Source organism: Anopheles arabiensis, chromosome 3 (assembly GCF_016920715.1).
Source record: "Anopheles arabiensis isolate DONGOLA chromosome 3, AaraD3, whole genome shotgun sequence".
NCBI classification, from domain to species: Eukaryota; Metazoa; Arthropoda; class Insecta; order Diptera; family Culicidae; genus Anopheles; species Anopheles arabiensis.
The window spans coordinates 59728539-59754858 of NC_053518.1; the positions used below are offsets into that span (position 1 = coordinate 59728539).

Sequence of the window (26320 nt, forward strand, 5' to 3'; positions counted from 1 at the left end):
CTCAAACCTTCCCGTAGAAGGCTGTAGATTCAATCAACTTAACTACAGCGCCTACCACAACTATATGGACAGTTGTTTTTCGCGATTTGCGGAAAATCCATAAGAGATAGATAAAAACAGTGAATATATGAGTCGTGCAGAATACTATTTCACAACTTTGTATATTTTTTTAAATTTTTTTAAACACATTACACGAATTACGACGAAAAAACAAATTTATGGTCGTACCATAACTATAAAGACACTTCGAAAAACAGGTGTTTTGTGCTAACTAACGCATTTAAAAATCGTTCAAAAATATAAATAACATATTCTACAAAGGTTTTAAAGAAATACATTTTTGAACGATTTTTTAAAAGTGGTTTTATAACTTATTTTAAGGTTTTAAAAGTTTTATAAGAGTAATTATCAAAATATATTTTTTGCGAATATCAAAAAAATTCACAAACAAAATTTTTTTCGCCTCTAATGATTGTTTTAAAAATGCAAACCAAAGTATGTAAAAAGTTTTACAAAAATTATTTTGAAATTGCCATGACAACCTTATCAATTTTGTGAACAACGGTTCAAACCTGATCCGATCAAACAAAAGCGACACAAAAACCTGAACAACGATTTTTTAGCAGATTCTAAATATTTGCTGTTGTTACATACATAGTTAAGGAATGTAATCCTAGTCCAATATTTTTTTCCTCCCACCACACACTTCACCATCGATGTTCTCATAGACCGCTATAAAGTCCCGGTAGCCGTCTGCTTGTAAAGTTTAGTCGTGAATTTGTTAGGTAGTTTATGAGCCTCAATAAGGACTGGCTGAATTTGTGATGTGGTATTTACATGTATTAGATAAGTATTTGAAAGCGGATATGATCACCGAATTGATTTCATCTCCAGCCAACATCGAGATGGTTTGGGTAAAGATTAGGATGCAGAGAGTATCTCTATTTATAGGCGGCATTTATATCCCGCCAGGTATGATAGCAAATAACGCATTGTTAAATAGCCTTAGCGATAGTATTGATGCGGTTCAACACCGCCTAAAAAGAAACGATTCAATGTTATTGTTAGGTGATTTCAATATGCCTTCTATTGTTTGGACGCCCATTGAAAACTATTATGTTTCAAGTAATGCACACTCATCAAGCAACGCTGAACATAATGTATTTTGCGACATAATAACAGAGTGTAGTCTCCGTCAAATCTCAGGGATCAAAAACAGTCTGGGACGTCAATTAGATCTAATTTTTGTTAATGAGAGCGCAGTTGATATAAACTCTCAGGTGCTATCGGCTGTAGCACCTTTACTTAGACCAGATGATTATCATCCAGCTTTAGAATTCTCTCTCTCTGCAAATATTCAAAAGGCTCCGCGCTCAGTATCGTCAAATATTCGTAGATATAACTTTGAAAAAATGGATTACTCTAAACTTTCAGCTATGCTTTCGAATATTAACTGGTCGTTCTTAGATACAGATATTTCAATTAATGATGCGGTTACTGCTTTTAATGCTAATATTATCTCGGATTTCCCCTCCTGCTGTCCTACCTATAAACCTAACAACTCCCCTGACTGATCTGACTCTATACTCCGCTCCCTCAAAAGAGATCGCAATCGCACACTAGGTAATTATCAAGACATGCGAGATCCTCATCATAAGCGCATATTCAAACACGCCTTCAATGCATATCGCATATATAACAGGGCTTGCTTTAGATCTTACGTCCACCGAATGCAAGCACAGTTTAAAATTCATTCCAAAGCCTTTTGGGGATATGCTGATAAACGCCGTAAATCTAATGATATCCCTTCACATCTGACTCTTGGCAATCTCTCTGCATCCGGTACTGACGGCTGCTGCAACCTTCTAGCTGAACATTTTTCAAGTGTGTATGCTGAATCAATCAAAACCAAAGCATCAATCTCTAATAGCACTCATAACACTCCCACCGATGTAATGAATGAAAGTAATCTAAACTTACACCTTAGCACAGTTTTACAAGCAATAAAAAATCTGAAACAGTCATATAATCCCGGTAAAGATGGCATTCCAGCAGCAGTATATAAGAAATGCAATACTGTGCTCGGTTCTCTCCTATTAAAACTGTATCGTATATCCATTAAATCATGTTCATTCCCGGAGACATGGAAATTAGCTCATATTACTCCTATCCCTAAGAAAGGTAATCGTGCAAACGCTACCAATTATCGTGGAATCAGCATCCTCTGTGCAAGCTCCAAAATATTTGAATCTATAGTCCACTCACATATCCTCTTTATTGCAAGAAACTGCATTATACCTCAGCAACACGGTTTCTTTCCTAAACGTTCTACCTTGACAAACCTTATTTCCTTGACTTCCGTTATCACCTCTAGTTTAGACAGCGGTTCTCAGGTTGATATCATTTATACTGACTTTAAAGCCTTTGACCGTATTCCTCACCCTATCCTTCTTGCGAAGCTATCCAAAATGGGTTTCATTGACTCACACATTCGTTGGCTTGATTCGTTTCTCAGCAATCGCTCTTTTCGTGTTAAACTAAACTCCTGTTTTTGCAAATCCTTTTCATCCAAGTGCCTCACGGTAGCGTGTTGAGTCCTTTATTGTTCGTGTTATTTATTGATGATGTTAACTCAGTCATTCCACACGATTGTTTTCTTTGTTATGCAGATGACCTAAAGATTTTTAAATCTATATCGTCTGTTGGTGACTGCGTATCGCTCCAAAACACCCTCAACCGATTTGCATCATGGTGCTCATCGAACCAGCTAGTTCTATGCCCCGAAAAATGTCATGTCATGTCCTTCAGTCGTTCATGTTGTCCCGTTACGACTGCTTATAACTTCGAGGGTATAGCAATAAATCGTGTACTCTCGGTAAAAGATCTTGGTGTAACTTTCGATAGCAGGTTATCATTCCTCGATCACAATGACGTTACCGTTAATAAGGCTCGTAAAACAATCGGTATGATAAAACGTTTTTCAATCCGCATAACCGAACCTCTGTGTTTAAAAGCGTTATATTGTTCGTTAGTAAGACCGATTTTGGAATACTGTGTTGTTGTTTGGTGTCCCACCTCATTTACATCGATTGACCGCATAGAAAGAGTGCAGAGATCATTTACTCGGTATATTGTCAGCAAAATGCCCGGCTTCACGTCAGATACCCTACCGGACTATGAGCAAAGATGCCAGCTGTTGGGTCTGGACTCATTGGAGAAACGCCGTCAAATTTCCCAAATAATGTTTGTTGCCTCGCTCATATCTAATGCTGTGGATTCACATATCATTCTTTCATCCCTGCATTTCTATGTTCCAATTCGTTCCTTACGCCCTCGTGCTCCTTTATATGTTCCAAATCGACGCACTTCAGTTGGTTTAAATGACCCTTTATTACGTGCTGTGAGATTGTTTAATTCCTGCGCACACCTGTTTGACCATCACTTCTCCTTACCATCCTTCCGATCCATCATCCGAGCAAATATTTAATTAGTTTAGTTAATAGGTATGTTGTTAAGAATTCAATTCAGACAGCAGTTATGTAAATAAAAAATAAAAATAAAAATAGTCCCCATTTCAAATGTTTTTGGCAATGTCATTCAAAGTAGCACTTTTGTTATGTGTTTCTAATTTCTGTGCATTTTGTTATTCCCACTCTTTTTAAGTAAATAATTACAAAAATCCCTTCTGAATCTAATTACATGCAATACGCGTAGCTTAAAAATATGTATTTAGTAGTTAAACCGTAAAATAAAACGATATCCGCAGCTTCAAACTGACCGAAAGCTGTTGGACAAATGCAGGTAATGCAAATGACCTTCGTTTAGTTAGACATGTCAAACCAGAGTCAAATCGAGTTTTCTAACACGGATCATGATAGAAAATGAGCATTTTTTATATTTTTTTTCAAACACTCGAGTCACATAATTGGCTCTTTATTTGGCCATGTGGACTAAGGTATTACCATTCCACTCTTCAGGGCAACAAGTACGTTCTTGTAGTTTTGGTACTTGCTTACAAGAAGACATGCTAGCTGGTAGTTTTTTGTTAGCTTAGATAGTGATAAATCATGCAAGTACGTGAGAATAGTGACAATTGACATTATTGATTATTGGGATTATTGTTTTAAGCGACGTATCTTCCGGAGTTAATGCATTTATCTAATTGATACGCATACCACTGTGGTGCTGCAAAGTTGCGTATCATAAGAATTGCGTAAGTGCGTATGGTAAGAATTTATCTATTTGTTTTCCTATTTGGAACTGGTTTGTTAAACAATATGAAATATGAAAATGAATAAATAAATGTAAATTTATCTTTTTCTTCTTTGACACAATAACCGTTATCAGTCAAGGCTTGCCTTATCTGTACCAATAGTGGGCCTGGCTTTCATTGACTGTTGTACGATGTGTAAACATAGCAGGATAGTCAAATCTACGTCAATGGAGGCACGGTCCCTTCGGGGATTGAATGATGTGCATGTTGTTAAGTCGTACGAGTACGACTGTACCACCGATGTAATTTACCGATGTAAATTAATGATTCGAGTGAAGGTGTAGGTGATATGTTGTTTATTAGCTATATTTCATGCTAAATATGGCTTTTTGTTTACGAAAATAAATGGAAATTTATTCTCCGACTATTAATTATTATTTTTCTCCATGAATAAATTGTGACATTTAGCAGGGATCGAAATGCATGTCAAATTTTTAAATTGGTTCAAGTTTACCGGTTCACTTCTGCCAAAAAAAATTGAACTCAATTTTCGGAATGTTTTACCTTTTTGAAAATTAATATCATCGTGACCCATGTATCCCTTGCTATGAAATCACACAAATCCTTGCAATAGTTACAGGTGGAGCATTTGTATGGCGTTGCAATTGTAAAAGAAAACGCTGTTTGCAAAACTGATTTTAAAATAGTGTATGCTATTTAATAAGTTAAGAAATTTGAATTTATGCAATGCAGATATGCAGATAATGCAATTTTGTTATCTTTATTTCAAAGCATAGAACTAGTAAAATTGTATGAGTGTCTCAAAACTTAATATAAGGATGTGTTTGCGATAAAAATAATGCGATCTCACTGTGGCTATTTTTTCATGGTGCCGCAATACAACAAAGACTGGTAACATGCTAAACCTTTCTTTATAAGTTGTTTTGAGTTGGTGTGATAAGAAAACTGTAAAACATGGTTATTTTACTGATTATTCAAAACATCACTCGAAGAAGTTCATCAACATCATGGCATAAGCATAGATCTTTTGCATTATCTGTAGGAAAAGTAAAACTATACACATTAGAAAAATACTATTTCAAGGATGTATGTCATGCTTACAGCAATAAAAAGAACGATATTGAGCGGCGCCATGCTGGCAACGGTCATTTCCATGGCATGTTGGCTTTTGTGAAACATGATTAAAAAGTCCTTTTTCTCAGAATGATCCATCAGATACCACAAAGAATCATAGAATGCATGCTCGATCTCCTCGTTCTGCAAAATAATCGTAACAAATGTGTTATTCCAATACGGATCTTACGATCTTTCCTTAACAATCACAACCTTAATGCTGAGGATAGTTCCTAGCAGGCATAGCTCAAACAGTTGAACTACAACAGCGATCGCCAGTGCGTACATGGTAAAGCTATTGCTGACGTAGCAACCAAACAATGCACCAGTGAGATTGAAAATACTTGAGGCCACCTGGACCCAGTTGTTGAGATAGTAACGCTTTTCAAGATCATCTTCGTACCTGAAACCCAACAAGCAGAATTATGAATAGTAGAATCAATAAACTCTGTTATATGTATAGTTACTCCAAAACACGCTGATGTAGCAAAACAATCTCACGTAGCTTTAACTTGACTGGCGTACGATCACGGGAGTTCTGTGCATCCAGCAATATAATGTTCATTTCATCGATCTTATTTTTGAGCACATCGGCATATCCAGCAACGCTGGTCACAAAAAGTATCAACACACTCTCAGCAGCTGCAAATCCTCCAATTCCAGCAATCATAAGATAGTACTGAACAATCAGATTCAGTAGGTAGTGTGATGTTATCTCCGGATCAGAGAAGGGCAGAAGAATAGCGTAAACTAGAACACGTTCGCGCTTGATGATATATTGAATGATTGGATTAAGAGACAGGACTAGGATGCAACCAATAATTTGTAATGTGATAAATTTCCTCAGCAAGCAGATACGATTCATTAGTAAGAGAAGAGTTGCATTATTCTTTTCATGGTTCCGATATTCGTAATGGAATAGATCTAAACGGTTGTACATGGCTTCAAAGAACTTTCGATAACGAAGAGCTGTGTAGAATTTTGCAAGACCCTGTGATGTATCATCAGGAGTACATATAATTTGGATTGGATTAAATTTGAACTGTGAAGATATATTCGTGAGTGTTTATTACCTGTATGAAGACACCATAGACGGCTGCAGATTCCATCAACTTAACTAAGTTAGGCCAATAGTACCAAACGGTATATACCTCACCGATTAGCGAGATTGATAGTCCAAAAAATGCCAGAAAGGTAAGAATGTTCGGTTTATAGTTCGGAGCCATTATATCAAGGCCGACAAATGAAGCGAACCACCGGATTAAGTGGAGGTTGTAAACGTATAAATCGTGCGACAAAGTAAACGTCATGTTGGATTGAGTAGTAAACGTAGACTAAGTTATTACCATTTTACTCTTCTGGGCAACAAGTACGTTCTTGTAGTGTTGGTATTTGCTTACCCGAAGACATGGTGGTAGTTTTTTGTTAGTTTAGATAGTGATAAATCATGCAAGTACGTGAGAATAGAGACAGTTGATATAGAGAATTTGAAATAGTGACGCCTCTTGTGGATTGAATATTGTTTTTGCAAAGCTGCTTAATCGTAATACATTTTTAAATATTTTTGTTGAGTTTTATTACTTATTGTTATGTTATATTATATTAACCCATAGCATCATGACTGATGAGCAAATGTGAACTAGACCTGCAGAAAATGAGATTTTTTTTGTTTTTGGATGTATTTAAAATTTATTCTATACAAAATAATAAATGTTAAATAAAATGCATTTCATTATACCTTGACATTTGTACGGACCAAAGCTCGACGGATTTTGAAATCGATCGATTTTGTACGGATTGAAATGCACGTCAAATTATTGAATCAGTAGATTACTTTTTGCATTTATGTCATTCGTTGACAGGGCAACAGCTTTTGCTCGTATTTACGATTTTTTTTAGAAACTTTTAATGTTTGGCTATGTGACGTTCTCGTCCGCTCGACATATAAGGCACATATCTTGATGAGTGGTATGTTGAATTTGTAAAACATCTTGTTTTTGGCAGTGAAAATTCTGAAATCATTTTGGCCATATGTATTATTCCTCAAATACCGTTTTCTACGATCTCAAAGTTTGGAAGGATTTTATTCTGTACTATTTAGAACTATGTTTTTCTTTCTTTAGAATTATGTTTTTCTTTCGGTAATTTCCAATGTATTTACCGAATAACCACAGTGTCAATGGCTGTTATTCATTTATTAATATCGTTTAATTTTAAGCATTTTTATTTCTTAATTTCATTTGATAGAAAAGTCGAACAGACTTGACCTTTACAGAATTATAAGAGTTTTAAACGTGTTCAATATGGGTACTTCCGTTAAAATAAATGAATATAATTAAAATAAAATTTTCGATTTTATTCGACCTTATCTTTTGACATATGACCATTATCCAGATAGAATTGATATGGGAGATTGCAGTTTGGCGAATTTTTAAAGCTGATTTTTTGTTATAAATTGATTATAAAAAATGCAAAAAATGCTAGAAAGGTAAGAGTGTTCGGCTTATAATTCGGATCCGTTATGTCAAGACGGACAAATGAAGCGAACCAACCAGGAGGTTGTAAAAGTAAAAAACGTATGATAGTGTAAACTTAATTGTGAATTGAGTAGTAAACGTAGACTAAGGTATTACCATTTCAGTCTTCAGGGCAACAAGTACGTGTGCGTAGTTTTTTGTTGGCTTGCATAACTATGAATCATGCAAATACGTGAGAATATTGACAATTGTGGTGGTTTGTATTCGTATTTAATGAGAAGAAATAAAAAAGCAGTATAGAATGCTCTTTTAATGGATGGTTACGCTAAATGGCTTATTGATTGATATTTAATATTTGATATTTATTAAATTAAACGGTCTGTGTGTTGCTATCTTAACGCACTCAAAGTACTCAAAACTTTGTACATAAACTCAAATGTTGTTATGATAAACTAACAGAGAGTAGACCATCCGGCACAGGTACATTTCATTTATGCAGCGCACGACTTGGCCGGGTATGGTTTAACCTTTGGAAGTCTCTTGTTTTTGCGAAAATTGATCAAAAAATTGTCACCAGTTTTTAATGAATTTATTTTTTTAACAGCGGTTAACAGCGATGTGCGACGGTGAACGAAGCAAAACGGAGAACGAAAAATCTGCCCGGTACCGGTAAGTGTGCCTTTAACAATTTGGTGATATCCAATGCTTGTTGTAAATGGCATTGAGCATACATTTTTTCCCATGTTGATCCGTAGAGCATTTGGAATGATATTCTAATTAAAGCATGTTCTCATGCATTTTGTTAAATCATTTTTAATTATAGTATTAAGTAATTTAGGTAAATTTTGCAAAAAAGGAACGACGTTAAAAAGTAATGATCTTTTGTTTATGATATTATGGTTATAACTTGGTAAGTCCAATAAAGAATTTGCAGACGAAAGCGCGAGACATTGAGCGGTTTCGAACACTCCTAAGGCAGGCTAAAACCGCAAAGCAGTTGTAGCTCTAGATATGTTAGTAAGATATGGTGGTTATTTTTGCACGTGGTTCAATTTTCCAGTTAGTTTTCAAGATAAGATGAAAATGTACATGTACATCTTGCAGACAAATGATTACCATTAAGATTGTGATATTATTTCAAATTATTTCAAAGCAAAGAGCATAGCTGGAACATTGGATCGCTCCTGTTGTTCACATTTCTCAGATATTCTAGAAAATGGATAGTGGCGAATCTTATAAATTTTATCTCTGTACATAGAAGAGCAGATACGCATTCTTTTTCACAACCGTCATCAATTCAGCGTCACACGCCCATCGATAACATTTTCAAATGATTTCACAGTGAACGAACGGTGCGTAATATAAACCTACCACACGAAACAGAAAGAAAATCATTTGTAGAAAGAGCAAGGGCTCAACACACTGGTACCTAAAATAAGGCACAGCCAGTGGAAGCTCGTTTGGGATAGTGTTTTTTTTTCAACATCCCTCCGGAGAATGGGGCTGATAAGTTTTATTCTATCCCATTGGCCCATCAAGCGTGTTCTTTCGCGCTGGCGATGTTGAGTGTTGGTCATGTGCCGGACTATGGGAACAACAGAGCAGTAAAAGGATGAACCCAGATGAGAAGAGGGATAATGGGGAGGTAAACGCGACACCTCCCAATGGTGATGGCGATGACAGGAACTTGGGAGCGAGCGGTGTAAGGGAATGGGTCAACTTAAAAGGACGGGCAGTAAAATGTGGAATCTCGTTATCATTCATTACAACATCCCGTCAGCTTCGTTCTCATGCTCTGCTCTCAAGAAGTCATTTTGCTTTCTCTTTGTGGTATGTTATGGTATGTTAGAATGTTGGTTCTATTCTTTCGGATGCTCTTCTTTGCTCACTACTCTTCTTTTTTTAGCTTTTTTGCAGTATTAGTTATTGCTTGCACTTGCTTTCGATTCTTAGTAACTTTCTACGCTAAACAGCAAACTTTAGTGAATGTAGCATTGGTTTTTTTTTGTTTTCTTTTTATGTGTCACATTTATACAGTTGTAAAGTTTCCTTGCTAATATGGCGATGCGTTTTTGGATGTTACTATCAAAACAACGTAGCAGAGGCACTGCTTGGTGATGGGTAAAATTACATGATTTTTAATGATGCATATGGTTACAAAAGCATTTTAGTGCTTACTTGCAGGGATTATTGAATTGGAAGAAAATATGAATTGTTGATGAAGGTGAAACATGTTTGTTTGCTTGGAAAAAGTCACCAACCAATGATAACTTTTGCATGCATTCCTTTACATGTGTTTTAGTTAGGAATGCAACTAAAGTACCCTTTTTCACATGGTTTGAATTATTTTAATCTGAGGACATGGTGTTAATTAAATAGCTGTGAAATGTTACAGTTAGAGTTGCTAAAGAAATAAGCAGTGACAACATACACTCACATTGAACTAAGCACCGTTTGAATACATTTAAACCGATTTTAATTATATCTTGTGTTGTTTTTGTTTGTTGGCATAGACGTTTACTCAATCACTTCAAAATGTCTGAAATAAGACAGTATTGAATATCTATAATTTAAAAAAAAAACTTTATTTACTTTCCACAATGTCGGTCAGGCCGTTAGGAAAGAGCCTCCACATACAACTTTAAGTGATTTTGTTACGCAATGTTGTCCTGTATTCACACACAACGGGATTTTTTTGTTTGGTTCATTGTTTTACGATGAAAAGTTTCCTATGGGATGAAAATAAAAATTACTTCTCAACCGCACATGAGGCTTGCGTCCGGTTTGTTCGGCCAACCGCCCCGAAGTTATTAAGGCGTAACGAGTAACGATCCGTTGTTAACACTGTGGTACGGGTTTAAAGTACATAAATTAAATTTACGACTTTTGGGGTGCCAGCGTGGTTTCTCTTATCTACCGCATATAATGGTTGAATGCAATGTAATGAACCTCTGGTTCAGCGGTTGTTAGTAAGCTTACCGAAGAGGGCGAAAGCTTTAAGCGGGTGGGATTTATGGAGGATCAATTGCGTGGTAAAATATGGTTACAAGATGTCATCGCACAGGCAATGTGCTGAAATGATTATCCTTTTCTGGATGACGTATACCATAAGCACGTGTTTTGTGAGAATTCAATGTTATGAAAACAATGGAAGGAAGTGGCTCGTATGCTGCCACCAATTATAAAGATGTTGAAATTTTAATGTGGGTCAAGCGTGTTGTTGTTGATATGCTTGCGAGGTGATGTGTTGATAGCCGACTTGATTTAATTAGACAAGACGGAGGAAAAGGTCCTGCTAGATGCCATATCCCGTTCATTTATCAAAATTCGGCAATGAACGGCACTCTGAGAGGTAGATTGTTTATCTTTCGTCCCTCATAGTTTATAAATTTTGCTAGCAAAAATGAACTTTGCTTCCACTTTTGTTGATGGCATTGCGGCAAACACTTTTCATTTAATTAGAAAGTTGCCCGAGAGTTTCCGCAAGTGTCAGAATACATGAATGACACGTACAATACCGTTTATTATAGTTATTGTTTGTTTTCTGGGCAAAGCAAAAGGAGCGCTGCGTGATTGTATGTGTATGTGAAAAGCGTACGGAGAATTTAATAAACCATTTATCAAAGCAGTTTTCATGCTGATGTTTATTATTAAAATCAGTTGGCATCTTCAACGTGGCCAAACTTGGCCGAGAAAGGTTGTGTGGCTCTCGTGGGGTTTGCGCCGGTTATTTTAGCAGGGCTCGAGTCATGAAGTGGTCCGACGTTATAACACATCACGAGAGCGATACCTTCGTATGAAGTGATGGTGATAGTTTTCAGTGATATTAAGTCACTCAACCGAGTGAAAAATGTTGCACTACGGTGTTGGTTGAAATATTATCGGTGCAAAGTTTACACACGAAAATAGTTTCACTTTGAGGATTGATTCTACAGCGTGTATGTTGCACGGTGTGGACGATGCGCTTCATGGCCAGTTTGAAGAGTTTTACGGATAGGTTCAAAGAGGGTCGGAGAGTATCAAATGTACAGAAAATATTAAACAATGACTTGAATACACGAGTCACTTCAACGAGCATTCAAAACTAGAGTCAACCAAATTGCTGGTTAGTATAGTCGCTTAAAAACCATCATTGGCTTAACATCATGGGGGCTATTTTATCATATATATGTTTTAATATATTAATACTATAATGTATTTAAATTTAATTTTAATTGATATTTTTTTAATGAGTTATGAATCAAGTTGAATAAAAAATCGACGTTGAAACGAAATAATTAAAAGAAAACGTGATGATATATAACCCTGGGTAAACTAAAGGGCCATCCCATCGTCGATTAGTCATATCATCATCCCAACAGCTCAAGTCATTTCTAATCAAATGCAATCAAATACACAAAGGATGAAAAATTTCTCTAGACATCCGCGCAATTAACAACTAAATCAACGTGAGAGAAAATATGAGTGGCAAAGTGAACTTTTGTGTTTTTTGCTGGTTAGCTTTACCCCGATCAAACCCATTAATCATATATAGTCTTGGTCAATCAATCATAATTTTGTTACCGGACCAAGCATCGCTTTCTGGGTTGTATGACGCTGACCACTAGCCAGCGTCTATCGGGTGCTTTCGTGTGCAAAGAACTTTCACTCAAGGTGACGTTGAGTGACAACCTAACGGATTAAAAAATGCTGCCCAGTGGTGAATAGCCGCGGCTGCAAGAAGCAATCAATGGAAGGCAAACACTTGAAACCAGGATTTTTTCGGTAAGTTATGACATCTCGCTGACAGTACGGAGCAATTGCAGCGAAAATATCTACACGAAAACAATATTACTGCAATCGTCACTCAATCCGGCTAAATGAGAAACAGTGTGGCCGGTTCTGTAGCATCTCACCGTTTGGTAAATTGGAAATTTAATGATAAAATGTAGCGACACGAATGTAGCGCACGTCCGGCACATCGATCCAAAGTAAATGGCAGTATGTAAGTGGCGTGTAGCTGGAAGGTATACAGCAGCAGCGATACACTCGTAATTGCTGGTATCCTTCGCATGAATGACCACGGTTAAACATCCTCGGCTGACCTTCGACTAATCGTTATCTAACCCTTGGGGAGTATAACCGCACCCAGCCAAGTGATCTGGCAGAGTGGATTCAGTGTTTTTTTTGGCCTAACAACCAAGGGCCTACTGTCCCAATGTTTGGAAGGCTTTTTTGTTGATTAATTCATAAGAATTTCAGTCCCCGGATAGTTGGTGTGTCTGGTCAGGTCAAGTGCACGAACCAACGTGCTGCTCAGGGGTGTAGCAAATATTAGCATCTAATAGGTTCACTTGATGGGGACATTAATTTTTGTCACAATGACTAATAACAAAGTATTCGGTTGGGACGAGGTTAGTTCAGACACAGACATGTCTAGCGAACAAACCAAATGCTGGAGGGGGGGGCGGGGTTGTGCTGGGTTTGTACAATGAGTTTGGCTTTTTGTTTTAATGGCGCCCCTGGTATTAAGCACGTGATAAACTGATGGTCTGATGGCGGTAAGTGTGCATTTGCAGCCTGGCGTTATAACGCAGACAACTAATTAAATATTACCCTTTTGTCAAAGCAAAATGATCTTGAAATCCCGGTAATAAAACTGAACATGGAGATTTAGGAGTTTATTGTTTTGATGAGGGATAAAGAGCATTGAACTGAAGCTGGAGCTCATCGTTCATAATAAGTTCAATACAAATGTAATCCATAATCCAGCTTCACCAACGGACATGATACAATTTGTCCAACCATACAGGTCATACTTGTTACATAAAATATTTATATGGCGAATTTTCGGAGGCAGCAGTACAAGCGTTAGATTTTATTGTCCTAGCTTCTTACCGACCTCGAATGAGTATAAATGGGAACGATTAGGGGTAAAAGGTGACCCGAACAATATAGATTACTTCCGGGCTTGACCAATGAGCCGTTACTGGCCCATGTAGGGCTGACAGTAATAATCTGGCAAAACTTATGGTCAACTAGACGGGTTTTTTGTTTCGTAGGAACCTGGAGTTTCGTAGGAACTTTCTCTCAGTGTTTCAATGTTGAACAAAAATGAAAAAAATAAAAACAGGGTGACATTGGAAGCGACTAAACTGCAACAACAAGGCAAAAAGTATTTTGGGAATCCGAAAACTCCATTTGCCAAGGGTAATTGCATTGGACAGAGGGAAAAGCAACAAACTTTCTAACGATTCTCGAGTCACGCGACCAGTTGTGAGAGCAACTTCGCGTGGAGTACATTTTCACGTAGGCATTACGGGGAATGGCAGACCGGCTCGATGATAGTGGTAGTAGATCTCCAGGCGACATTGGTTCATTCCGCTCTTTTTGTAATTGTCGAGAAAGATCATCTGGCACTTAGTAAGTGGGCTGAAGTGGGATAAGCTGCGGGCAGCAACGAAAATGTAACACGGTTTTAATTCAATTCTAACGTTACAACTTTATTTGTCGTGAGTAACGCGTAGGCACGGAAGTACTAGCGGAGTACTTGCGAGCGTGAGCGGTAGAAATTCGTAACCAATTTGAACGCAGAAAAATACCAACTGGTGTTAGTGCTATCGAATAAAGGTTGCTTATTCTTTTTTATATATGAGATATGGGTAGCTTCGATCGACATTACCTTCGAAAAATGATTTATAGCTCGTTTCCGGCAAAGTCTCACGTCAGTAAGGAATTGGATTGGCATGGAAATCTTAGTTTTATGTCTTTTTTCGTCAAGAGTTTATCCTCCAAACAAGCGTGTGCCCCATGTCTTTCTCGCGAAAGTCGGATGGGGATTCATGATTTTTATTATGCTATACTGTTTGATTGCATCGATTCAGTTCAGAGTGAGAGGGAAAAGTTTATTGCTTCCTGCATTTGGATGGTTAGAATGTGGAGTTTTAAGTGACTTTCGCCTCCCTAGGAACGCCATTGTTCAGTCTCGTTCACTAAGCGCCTTGAAGAGGCCAAAATGAGAAGAAGAAAAAACTCCAGAGCTTGTCATAAACGGTGACACAGTTCTAAATTTCAAGAATTTATGGTCTTTCGTCTTTTCGTGATTCAACGATGTGCCAGAAAGAATGAAGAAGTGTGAAGAAAAGTATGTGGAAGTGAGATGCAGAGTATTACAATTGAGCTGTAGGGAAATTGGATATTTTTAGATGGATATAGATTTACGGGGTGATTCCAACCCCCTGCGAATAGTCATCGTTGGGTTCAAAGGGAAACAGCTAATTCTGGTGCTGACACGGTGAAGATGGGAGGGATCAAGTAAGGCCAACAGGGCAATGACAGTGGCGAATCGCTCCATCATTGCGTATACAATTAGTTGAATTTTGATTTTGAGCATGGTTGCACATTGGTACGCGTTCATTCTCGTTTTGGTCGTTGTCTGAGTAAGAAGACGATTCGCGAGAGATGGTTCTCTACAGTTTGTGTCTTTGCAGTGTCGGTTATTTGAGGAAGTGAAAAAAAAATAGAAACTGCAAAGCACAAAAGCTTGGCACGGAAGATTGAGGTCGAATCGTTTGCTTGTCGTTGCTGAGCCATGCGCAAAACTGAGCACGAACATCGTTTTACGAACAGTCGCAACAGTAGCATCAGCACTACCAATACCAGCAATACAATCAGCTGCAGAATTGTCCGGAAGCATTATCTCCTATCCAGGGAGCTAGAGCCAGTCTACAAACGAAATTGGTAGCAGAAATTTATGACTTTATTTATTTCGCTCAACAATCTACCGCCCTGCAGAGCTTAGCGAAGAAAATGAAAATGGAGGACCCGATCAAGGAGATAGAGCCGAGCTGCTGAAAAGCTATTTTGTGTTCACCTTGTCCCAGCAGACTCATACTACGAGTGCGTCTGTTTAACGAAAAGTTGTAATTGTCCATGAGTAGTTTTAAGAAAGTTTCAAGGAAACCCAAGATTGGTTACGATGTTTAATGCAAACTGCACTTATAATATTTTATCAAATGAAACGAAACAGATCTGAGCTTGTGCAAGGAGATCTATGTTGGGTGTTTCATGACGAATATGCTTTTTAAAGCTTTCCACAAATCTGCTGTTATTGGGATGGGGGAAAACGGAAAACCATGGCGGAAGAACTAATCTTGTACCATAAAAAAGTAAACAAACTGTGAGTTCTTCATCGTGCGGGAAGTTGCGTTTCGCACCATTGGCTTGTTTTTGGATTGGAAAACAGCAAATAAAAACACACAAGGAACCCATTAAATTATTTGATACTGTCTTGAGCTCCGGACCGATAGCTATCTGGAACGTAGCCTGTCGTTGTGCCACGAGCAGCGAACCATCGTCTACGGGGGTGTCTTTTACAAAGACACTCGTAGCTGTTAGGGCTACAATTTCATTTGTCTGCGCCAATTTAAGTGAATCGCGTCGCCGTTGGCCTCTCGTCTTATGGTTCCAGTTTCATTTGAGCCAAAATTTATGGTAATAGGTCGTGAAAGGGGCCGAGGTTCTAAAGCCACACACTATCTCATTGCATCATGGATGAGGGTAGCCGGATCGCCGATGGTGGCAAGCTTTCATCTCAGATGCTTTTTTCATCGGTGTGTTTTTGTTGTTTGCATTCTCTGTTTTGCGCTTCTTGTGCTACATGGGGTGTGGTTGGCGTAGAACGACTTACGGCTTGATTTGACGGCACAGCGTCCGAAGCTAAAGATGGCGATGTAGATGACGATGACAAAGCGATCCTAGTCATGGATTGAAGGCAGTGTGTGGGTATAGAATGCGTGGAGCAGAAGGTATAGGATGACAGCCGAATCTTACGAACGAAACTGAGAACAAACAGGCCAAAGTTATGGTGCAAGAAGAAATTATTGTTATGATGATTGTGGCAGTAAATGGTAACGATTTTGCGTATGATATTGAAGCTTATTGAACGGGTTTTCTGGCTATTGGTAGTGCTCAGTAGAAGCTTTATTCGGACGGTTGTATGGAAAGGAGTCGTTCATCGTGTACGGTGAATGGAGCACGAAAAATAGTGAATAATCGAACACCGACCGGTACCCGTAAACCGGTAGAAGAAGCCGACCGGAGAGCGATAAATTGTAACGACCTTATGCCTCGCAGCACTACCAGTAAACCCCAAGCTCTCATGCGCGAATCGAGAACTGGTATGCTTTCGCCTCAGCGCTTTAATGTGAGCCGGTTTTTTTTTATTCCGAATAAAATTGAAGGTTTTTTTTGGTTCATTGTGCAGCTTTATTTGTATTGCAAGATTTGTAATCGCGTTGAATTAAGCTCCCGGAGGATGTGCCAGATGGTTTCCAAATATTGAGGGAAAAAATAAACAAAATCTGAACAACCAGCACCCAGTTACGAGCTTAACGCTTACAAATCACAAAACAATTCGAAGAAACAGGGATCGACTTGCAAATCCTGCGTACACACTCCCGAGGCGGGCATGGTAACCTTACCCACAGGATACGGCTCCCTGGGGAAACAGCAAAAAGCCAATGAAACAGGGCAGCATAACGCTGGTCCGTTTGAAGTCAAACAAATCGAACGATGGGAGTGGGGATAATAGAAAATGTCACCTCTGCTAGAAAATAAATTGTTTATGAACTTTACTCCCTTTTCATCTTTGGGCGAGAAAGTTGGCAAAGACGTTTCTCGCTACCGGATTTAGCTTCCAGGCACACAGGGTACCGGATAGTTACCCTTTGGAACGCTCAGCAGCAATTGCCAACGGTGTGTTTCATGTAGTTTGTTTTGTTTTCGAGTTTAGATATTCTGGAAAGCTGGCATGACGAATGCATGGAAAGGCGATTTTCTTTTTACAAATAAAGATAAACTAAAACAAGAGTAGTTTGGGCTAGTTTTCGCAATCAAGTTGTATCTTTAAACTTTCTGGCATGGTAGAGTATATTGTTATCTCAATCAGGTTTCTTTCGTTTTACATTGGAAACTCTCCGCCTAGTCGAAGTGAAAGTAATTGCAATAAAAACAAATTTGTACTGAATGGTTTACCGTTTTATGCTGAATGGTTTCCTAAAACGGGTTCTTGTGAGCTAGATAAACATTAATTAAAACCAAACAATATCGCTTCATGACCCTTTCTTTCCTATATGGATCGCTTAATCTCGTTCGTTTTACCACTATGAGAAAGCATTGATCGAATTAAAATAGTTCTGACAGTATAGAAATGGTATTGGTAGAAAGAATTGATTGAACTAAAATAACAATAGTGAAACAAATCGGTGCACAATCTGGCAGAAAAATGGTGATAGCCTCTAAACGACTGTCTACCATGTGCGACAAAATTGCGTTGCTTTTAAAAGCCCATTTCACTAAGCCCTGGCGAAACGCAAATCGAAAAGAAACGTATTGAAATTGCACTATCTTGCATTCTGAAAAAAGCTTTCAGAAAAGCATTGTTTCCAAATGGACTATTAAAAGCAGGAAACTATTGAACAAGAATGTTTAAAGTACATTAAAGGGTAGAAACCGTTCAAAGTCATTCAAGCATAAGGGAAGCTATCGACCGATGGCTAGAATAATTGGGCGATAAGTTTCGTGACATTATGGTTGCGCACTGGATTAGTAAGGACTAACTGTTATTGATTTTTTCATTAAAACACTCTTACACTTGCGTTTTAGTTGGAAAAAAGGGAGGATTAAAAGTTGCCTGCTGCCTCTTTCAATGGAAGCGTGATGTTTCCGTTTGTATGTAAGGAAATAGCTGGCTTATTTGTGCTTTGGCTTAAAAGTTTAAAAAATATGAAAAACCTTTTAACTTTAAAACATATTTTATTTAAACGATCGTATAGCCAATAAAAGTGATTTGCTGGTAAATAAAACACTAATGTAAATAAATAAATGCAGAATTATGTATTAATATAAATACTTTCAATTTGTGTAGCTGTTATTAAAAACTATGCCAACATAAATTCTTTCGTAGTGACTTAAAATGGTTATGATTTAGCAATTAAAAAAAGAATATTTGCTCTTAATAGCATGTTGAAGCCTTCAGTATAGTAGTACATACAATCAAAAAGAAAAAAAATCATGTATCGGCATCGATAACAGTAGCCACACCTATAATTATAAGCGAGGTGATAAAATGTAGCAACGAGTATGGCTTTGTGTTAAATGTGACTTAAAATTAACAAGCATTGAATCGATCAATAGAAAGCATTGATTATGCATCGTAATTAACATAACTCAATAGATGATGACTATGTTCCTAACAAATGCTTGTGTGCTACATACCTTTTGTATCGTTCTATATATTGTGTGTCTAATAATTGATAAGATTAGGTGATTAAGTTTACTTCAACAGGAAATGTAATATATCTTTTCTTGTTTCTCACACAGGCTGAATTGACTGGATTCTAAGCTACCGATTTCGATACATTCTACTACGAATTCGTTTGCAAAGAAGGATAGGGTAGGAATTCTTGCTATGATAATACTGAATTTGCTTAGCCACTTAAGATACAGCAAAATTTAAACGATCCAAACATGGATACCCAACAATGGGTGGAAAGTGGAAAGTAAATTGTAGTATGGTTTTGAAATTTGGAATGCCAAACATAGATTTACCTTACAATGGAAACATTTAGCTTGTGGGAGTTTAGAAATTTCACGTTCTCGTATGCTACCGTTGAAGTAAACTTACCTTGATGGTGGTACGCGAACGGGTGTAGAGTATTTGCGTGCCGTATTTGGTGGCCATTTTGAAATTTTGTCGGTTGTTTGCTTGGGGCTGATTGCCACGTGTCTGTGTCTGTCGTTGTCAAGGCGTAACAGTGTGATTTCAATGGGTGCACGGTGTGTCGCCAGCGCTAGACCGCTCCGCACAAGAGTAACGGTCGATCGCGTCAAAGTATGCTCGCTGCTCAGCGGAGCTTGAATCGGTCACTGCTTCGGTATTTCAGTACATTGGTTGGCAAACAAAAAGGAATAGCACTGTGTTCGAATAACTCGAGATCATGTTTCAACGGTTGGGAAAATTACTGTTCGATCTTAGCTGCATTTTTAATTGCCTTTGGGCACACGAACGCTACGTATTGGTACGTAATTGAAATGAAAGTTTTGTGTGAAAATTTTGAAAATATTACAAAAAAGCAAGTCCCTGGTCACTTTGTTGTAAAAAGAATGAGTACAAAAAGATTGTTGAACAAAGTAAGTAGCTAGATTGTTTCAGTTGATAACTTTATCACAATTGCACAACTGGCAAATATTTTTGAATGTTTTCCACTGACCTACCATCGTTTTCGTATTATTCTGATCGTGCAGCTTCAACAGAGGTTATTAAAATTTATCATTTATGAATTACTTACAATCAACAAAACTTACATTATACTGTTGATAATCGGAAAAAAAACCTAACACGAAAATTACGTAAACTGTGTAATTGGGTTAAATCATAGCCACTGAATGCACTGGTTTGCGGGAAAGCACACGACTTAATCTATAATGATAATTACATTTTAATTTAATCATTTTCGCACAGCAGATATGACGTTGCATTCATAGATTTTGAGAGTTTTCTTTTGCTGCATGTTTTGCCTGTATTACATGCCTCGTGTCGACGCTATTAACTAAACTGTATACAAACCACACACAAATAGCAACAACACGGGATGAAAATGTACTTGGATTACACGAGAAATTTGAAGCAACAGAGTAGAAGGATATTGACATTACATAACTTTTCTACTACAAAGGGATAGTGTAAGTACGGTTTTTGTTTGATGTGAACGTAAGAAGGTAAGAAAAAACCACACTACGTACATTGGGAACAGTTGTATAGGTTTGTAAATTGGTTCTTTTGGAACTATTTTTGCATGGCAATGTATGCGAAGAAGACAGAAATTGGGGAATGTACACAAGTTAATTTATATAAAAAGTTAATACAAATCAATAAAATGCGAAAAAGTTAAGAAAGTGTCTACTAGCGCATGATTAAAGAGCTTGTTTTAATTTTTTTCTAGAAATTTCTCTAGCTAACTTGACTGAAATATGTACACGCGTCAATAAAGTGTCTTTACAGACTTCATCAGCAGCTTATAAGCACGATAAAGGACCTGTCCATATAACTAGCTGAATAGTAGCTACTAGCCAAAATTGTTGGGACTTTTGCAGGATGTCCTCAACAGTCGCCAAAGTTGAGCTGCTCATTAAATTGTGCAGCTTTGTTTGAAGCTATATGACAGACACATTCAGGAACTTTCGGCACAAGTTTCTCGTTTCGACTATGTTCAAAAGTGGAAGTGTTCTATGTTGGTAGTGCATTATGAAGTAAGCTATTGAAATCTAGCTTTAGTTACATGATGTGGCTATTTAAATTTTAGCATGTTTTTGCACTCCCATTATTGGTGTTATCCTAGGATAGGATATTGCGGACGATACGTTTGCCGGACTGTGGTAGTAGGAATACGATGTTTAACATATTGGTACACTCGTAGATGGAGCTACACCTAGTTGGCCAAATTTGTCACATTACTGGGAGCGAAAATTTCCTCATACATTCATTTCATCCCAAAATCATGCATAAAGTTTGTCCATTTGCGCTCATGAACCACATCAATATTTGTTTCTAGTTGCTTGCAGGCTGAAAACTGCGTTGGAAACCATATGTTGGAGGAACGCGTCGTAACCACAGCCGATGAAGAAGGTCGGAATATAAGTTATGTGCTTGCTATCAGTGGTTGGTCAGCGTGTGAGCCTCAGATTTTGTGAGAAGCAATATTCACAACCCTTGTTTGCATGTCGATATAGTTTCGTACGACCACACAAAGGTGTGAATGTATGGCAAAAAGATCAATGAAGGAAGCACTGGCTAACAAGACGGAGGGTAACTAAACTCTAATCTAAATAAACATGAAGTGGCGCTTATCAGCTTTCGTGTCGGCTGGATGAAACTACATTATTCTTGTCGCCATGGACCAGTTAGGTTCGGCCAAAGGTCCTCTACAATACAGAGCCAAATACAATCTTTCTAGTTAGTTTGGAGAGGGGAAAGCGAGGCAAAGGGTTTAAATGGATGTAAAAAATATGCATTCAATCTCACCCAGCTGTCTCCCCAGCCTTAGTCAATATGGTGGTTTCAGTTATTTTTAGCTGATTGAAGTAGTTTTTCGGACTTCCAATGTCTTTGAAAAATGACTTTCTATACAAAGATGATACGATGACGAAAGGGCTAAGAAACTGAAGGATTGTTCGATGGTTTTAGTATGGTTGGATTATTTTATAATATCACCGGGACAGTAGTTTTCTTCTCAGACTAGGTAAAACTTTGACAGCGTATCATGATATATTCAATTGGATTGAGTACGATTCAGTATATGTGTACCGAGTTGACACAGATACGGTTTACAACAAGGCAACGCCAACGTTATACGTATGGTTTGACTTAACAAACTCAGACGCAAGACCGAAAGAAAATCGGATTAAACGTCAAAAAGGGTTGCCAAAAGATGGAACAGTTTTCCAAACAAAGCACCAACATCTTGAACGTATTGTCCAGCAAAGAAAAAAAACTAAAAATGACTACTTCGATGGTTTCAATGATATCGTGACCGTCGTTTTTCCGCTTTCCGACACGTGATCTTAGTTGATTTTTTCATTATTTGTGTATGGGTACATGTTTCGGAAGCCAGCAAACGGATGGAAGCCATTCAATTGCTGTAAGACTACAGAAGTGTCTACGAGTTTGCCAAAATTAAAAAAAAACAACTATGAATGGCTTTGGCTAACGATACACGTGGACGTATATGCATAGTAGTACACACATGCACATTTTTTTTTTTTTAATTTGGACATTTGGTAATCTGGGCGCCGTGTTTTGGATAGGATGACCATTTGTCTATTATACAAACATTCAATTTACATTTCAACTTTTCAGTATTGTGATTTGGTATTCTTTAAAACCATAGTGACGTTTGTTTGAATTGCCGAAATAAAGCTTCTTTCCAAGGTCTATGGCTTTTTTCGCGAAACTGTTGTGTTATTTTGGGAGCACATTTTCCATCACAACCTACGTTACAGGAGCTCAGCTTGAAATGAATAATGAGGGTGACATGCATTTCATCAGCTTAAGCAAAACAGAAATCATACTATAGGCTTTTCACACAGCGACCACAATCTTTAATGGTCCGTTGGTTCGGTTCAGTACACGTTTTGTGATTCATTTTGTTTTTTTGTTGTTGTTTTGGGTCTTTTTTGCAGAAAAAACATCATTCCTTTTTGATACGGACCGTTGGACGATGACAATTCATAGTGCGGAAATGATGAGCGATGGTTAGCTCGACACCGGTACCGGACAGGAAACGCGTCCTGGAAGCTGTCAGAGCGAATGTCAACAATTGCAAATGACAGTTCCATCGTGCGTTGCCATCAATGTTTGGACCAGGCCTGCCCATCTGTGCGGTACAGTTGTTATTGGGCAAAACTGTCATTTTAGTTGCGGTCACGATCAGTTTCATTCTGATGACCTTCCTGCGCTTCGTGCCTTCCCTTTCGCTTCCCGCTGCGATTTTCTGTCGTTGCAACGGGCTGTATGTATTGTTTCCTACCGATACGAAAAGCTGTCGAGTTGGTAAAATGTTGTCATCGAACGGCTTCTTCGAAAATGGAACACATAACAAATGGCGCCGCGTACATATTGGTGCTGCTGGTAGTTTCTTCCTACCCTCATGAACAGCGGGGATGCTTCATAGCGAGCACACAAAAGAAGGGCTAGGAGCGGACAACTGGAACGCAAATATCGCCCGGTATCTGGCGGAGGCGATGGCGTAATGTAGTTCCCCAGTCATTTACCCATTTTCCCACGGGGCAACGCAATCAGGGTTCGTCGAATTCGTTTACGCTTCCTTTATCCCTACGCAGATTCACACACACACGCAGCTTCGTGGGAGCACTGTCTGTGGTGGACTTGTTTTCTTGGACACAAAATAGCTATTGCTGTGTGGCGCTGATGCTGCAGGAAATTTTGCTACCGGCTGCAGACACATCCCAAGGTCCCGCGGAATGTGCCGACCAGAGTGTTTCATGCACACACACACACACACACACACACACACACACACACACACACACACACACACACACACACACACACACACACACACACACACACACACACACACACACACACACACACACACACACACACACACACACACACACACACACACACACACACACACACACACACACACACACACACACACACACACACATCACACACACATTTACATATATTACTTACACTGTCGGTTATTCGAGCAGGGTTCCAACGATGATGATGATGATGGCGCACGGCTTGATGTATAAAATGGCGCAAATTGAATGGAAAGATGCGAGAAGCGAAGGAAGGAAGGAAGGATGACATTGGAAGCAGCAATATTGTTAGCAATAAGTGAAACTGCGCGAATCAGACGCAACCATTGGAACCTCTCGTATATAACATACGGTGAGGTGAGGCCAAGTGTCTATTGTGATGGGTACTCGTGCAAGACCCGATGGGGTCCTGCCGATGTTTCATCGGCATGTGTACACCGGTTTTATTACCGCGCGTCTGATTGCGTTTGCGTACCTACTCTCAGCTATTCGAAAACTCTCGGAGGTGAAACTCCAAAAATTTAGACATACCATGTATTGTTTAGACAAAAATGGTACGCATGTAATTTTCTCGTGATGGGAAAAAGCAAATAAAACGGCGCCTTGTAGATAAGAATCTTTTTTTTCTCAGGGCATAGCGTTTGATTTGTATGTGTTATCCTGAAAACTATGGTTTGATACGAGAGTAAATATAATACATGGTAAATATTGTATAAATGTTAAACTTTAAAAATGTTGTTCAGTTATAGGTACAACGTTTTATAATAAAAAGATTAAAAATTTACACAATCAAAGGCAGCGTATGCAGCAAAATAAAAAAAAATCGCTGATAAATTACTGCAAACCAATCAATACTAAAAACATTTCTATTAGATTTATTTTGTACAATGAATAATGATACTCCAAAGTAAACAATGATAATCTGCAAATTCCATTCACTGTCGCATCAACACGAACCACTTGAGATGGGTATTATTTTAGGTAAAGCAATAAAAAAAGAAAATCAGCAAAGATACACAGAACGCCTCTTTGGGGGATGTAGATGGTTTTCCTCGTTAAAATATTGCCATAGACCCATCGATAGGAGGCTTCCTGTAACGTTCGGCAACGAGAAGTTGGAGCAATTTAAATAATTATCATGTTTTCCCAAGCTGGAAAGATTTTCTCACGCACCAAATTTTGAACAATTTTTCCAGGCTTTTTCAAAAGTAAATAAAATGTATTAAATAAAAAAAGGCCATCAAAACTTATTTCGGCAAACTTTTGGGCCAAATTATCCAAGTTAGGGTAAAAAAACTGGGAATGCAAGTAATCGCTCAATCCCAAACCCATTGTTTGTAAACTTTGCCTTTTATTTCCCCGTTTGATGTTAGCGCATACTAAAACTGGTAGACTCATACTAGTCTGGGACTAGATTAGAGGTGTAAATTATTTCTCGCGAAAAGTTAAGCGATTTACGATAAGAACAAGGACATTACTTAAAAGAACATATAAATCGTTCTCCACGTGGATGATCCTTCCGGTCCGCGGAGGTTTCGTTGGACCCTTCAGGCCGCTTTTGTTCGCCTGAACCGGTCGCTTGAAAGCCTTATCATTGTTTTGCTTATTGTAGAGCTGAAGTCATAATTGAGTGATAAATTTAAGCGCTAATTGAATCTCGGCCGTAGTGAGCCGCGGCGGTAAAACGGCTTTGACAACGAGCGATGCGTGGCGCCCAGCTTCTCTAAATGGCGTTTCCCTCGATATGACAGAAAGGAGTATTTGGTTTGACCGTTCAACGGAGACGGTGGTGATCCACCGGAAATTATCACCTTCAGGATGGTGGGTGGTGCATGAAAGTTGTTGAGAGCATTGGCAACAAGCTATTCTGCACAATTTTGTGGACGAATGGGCACGCGGGACGATTGCTGTGGTGAACGGAGGATGACCGTTTGACTTAGGTAGAAGAAAACGTTGAACTACAAATTTATGCTAATCTGCTAGCCGCTGGCACACACCTGCAAGCCTTACGAAAGATAAATATCGTCATGCTTGCGGAAAACTTAGCACGAGCAGCTACACTCGTTTAGCGAAGAAGTTTGTCAGGACAAACAAATAGGTGGAAGGAAGGTGCAAAGTTTGAGACGACGAAGCTCGAGATCGGTTAGCCTTTTTTGCTGTCTTGATGGAGTAGTATCTTTTTTATAGACACAAGGAGGCTCGAGGGTGTCGAAAAATCCGTACGGAATAAATGAGACATCTTTCTTACTATTTGTTCGGTGATGGGTTGAGTGAAAGTTTATGAACACCTAAGGCATTAGTTTGATTTGATTGGATTTATGGTATTTCTCTATTATGTCGAAAGCTGTAAGTAGATTTTAGCTATGTTAGTTTGTAGAAAAGT

The 26320-nt window shown here is 38.3% G+C and overlaps 2 protein-coding genes across 20 annotated transcripts in view; both read right to left on the reverse strand.

Annotated features, from left to right (window-relative positions):
- LOC120905248 (small conductance calcium-activated potassium channel protein) overlaps positions 1–26320 on the reverse strand; it is a 134800-nt gene that overhangs the window by 56411 nt on the left and 52069 nt on the right. For 5 of the 19 annotated variants that reach the window (XM_040316151.1, XM_040316155.1, XM_040316153.1 and 2 more), the window contains one exon: positions 19490–19873. The exons of the other annotated variants lie outside the window; for them this stretch is intronic. In XM_040316151.1, coding sequence (XP_040172085.1) covers positions 19490–19546 — 57 coding nt within the window. In that variant the 5' untranslated portion in view covers positions 19547–19873. The remainder of the gene's footprint in view (positions 1–19489; positions 19874–26320) is intronic. 19 annotated transcript variants of the gene reach the window in all.
- On the reverse strand, positions 4799–5796 carry LOC120905251 (odorant receptor 67d-like). The gene is made up of 3 exons (XM_040316161.1): positions 5561–5796; positions 5336–5491; positions 4799–5270 (listed from the first exon to the last, which is right to left on the reverse strand). Exons 1-3 carry the CDS (start codon positions 5633–5635, stop codon positions 5217–5219), a joined length of 285 nt encoding a protein of 94 aa, XP_040172095.1. The 5' UTR covers positions 5636–5796; the 3' UTR covers positions 4799–5216.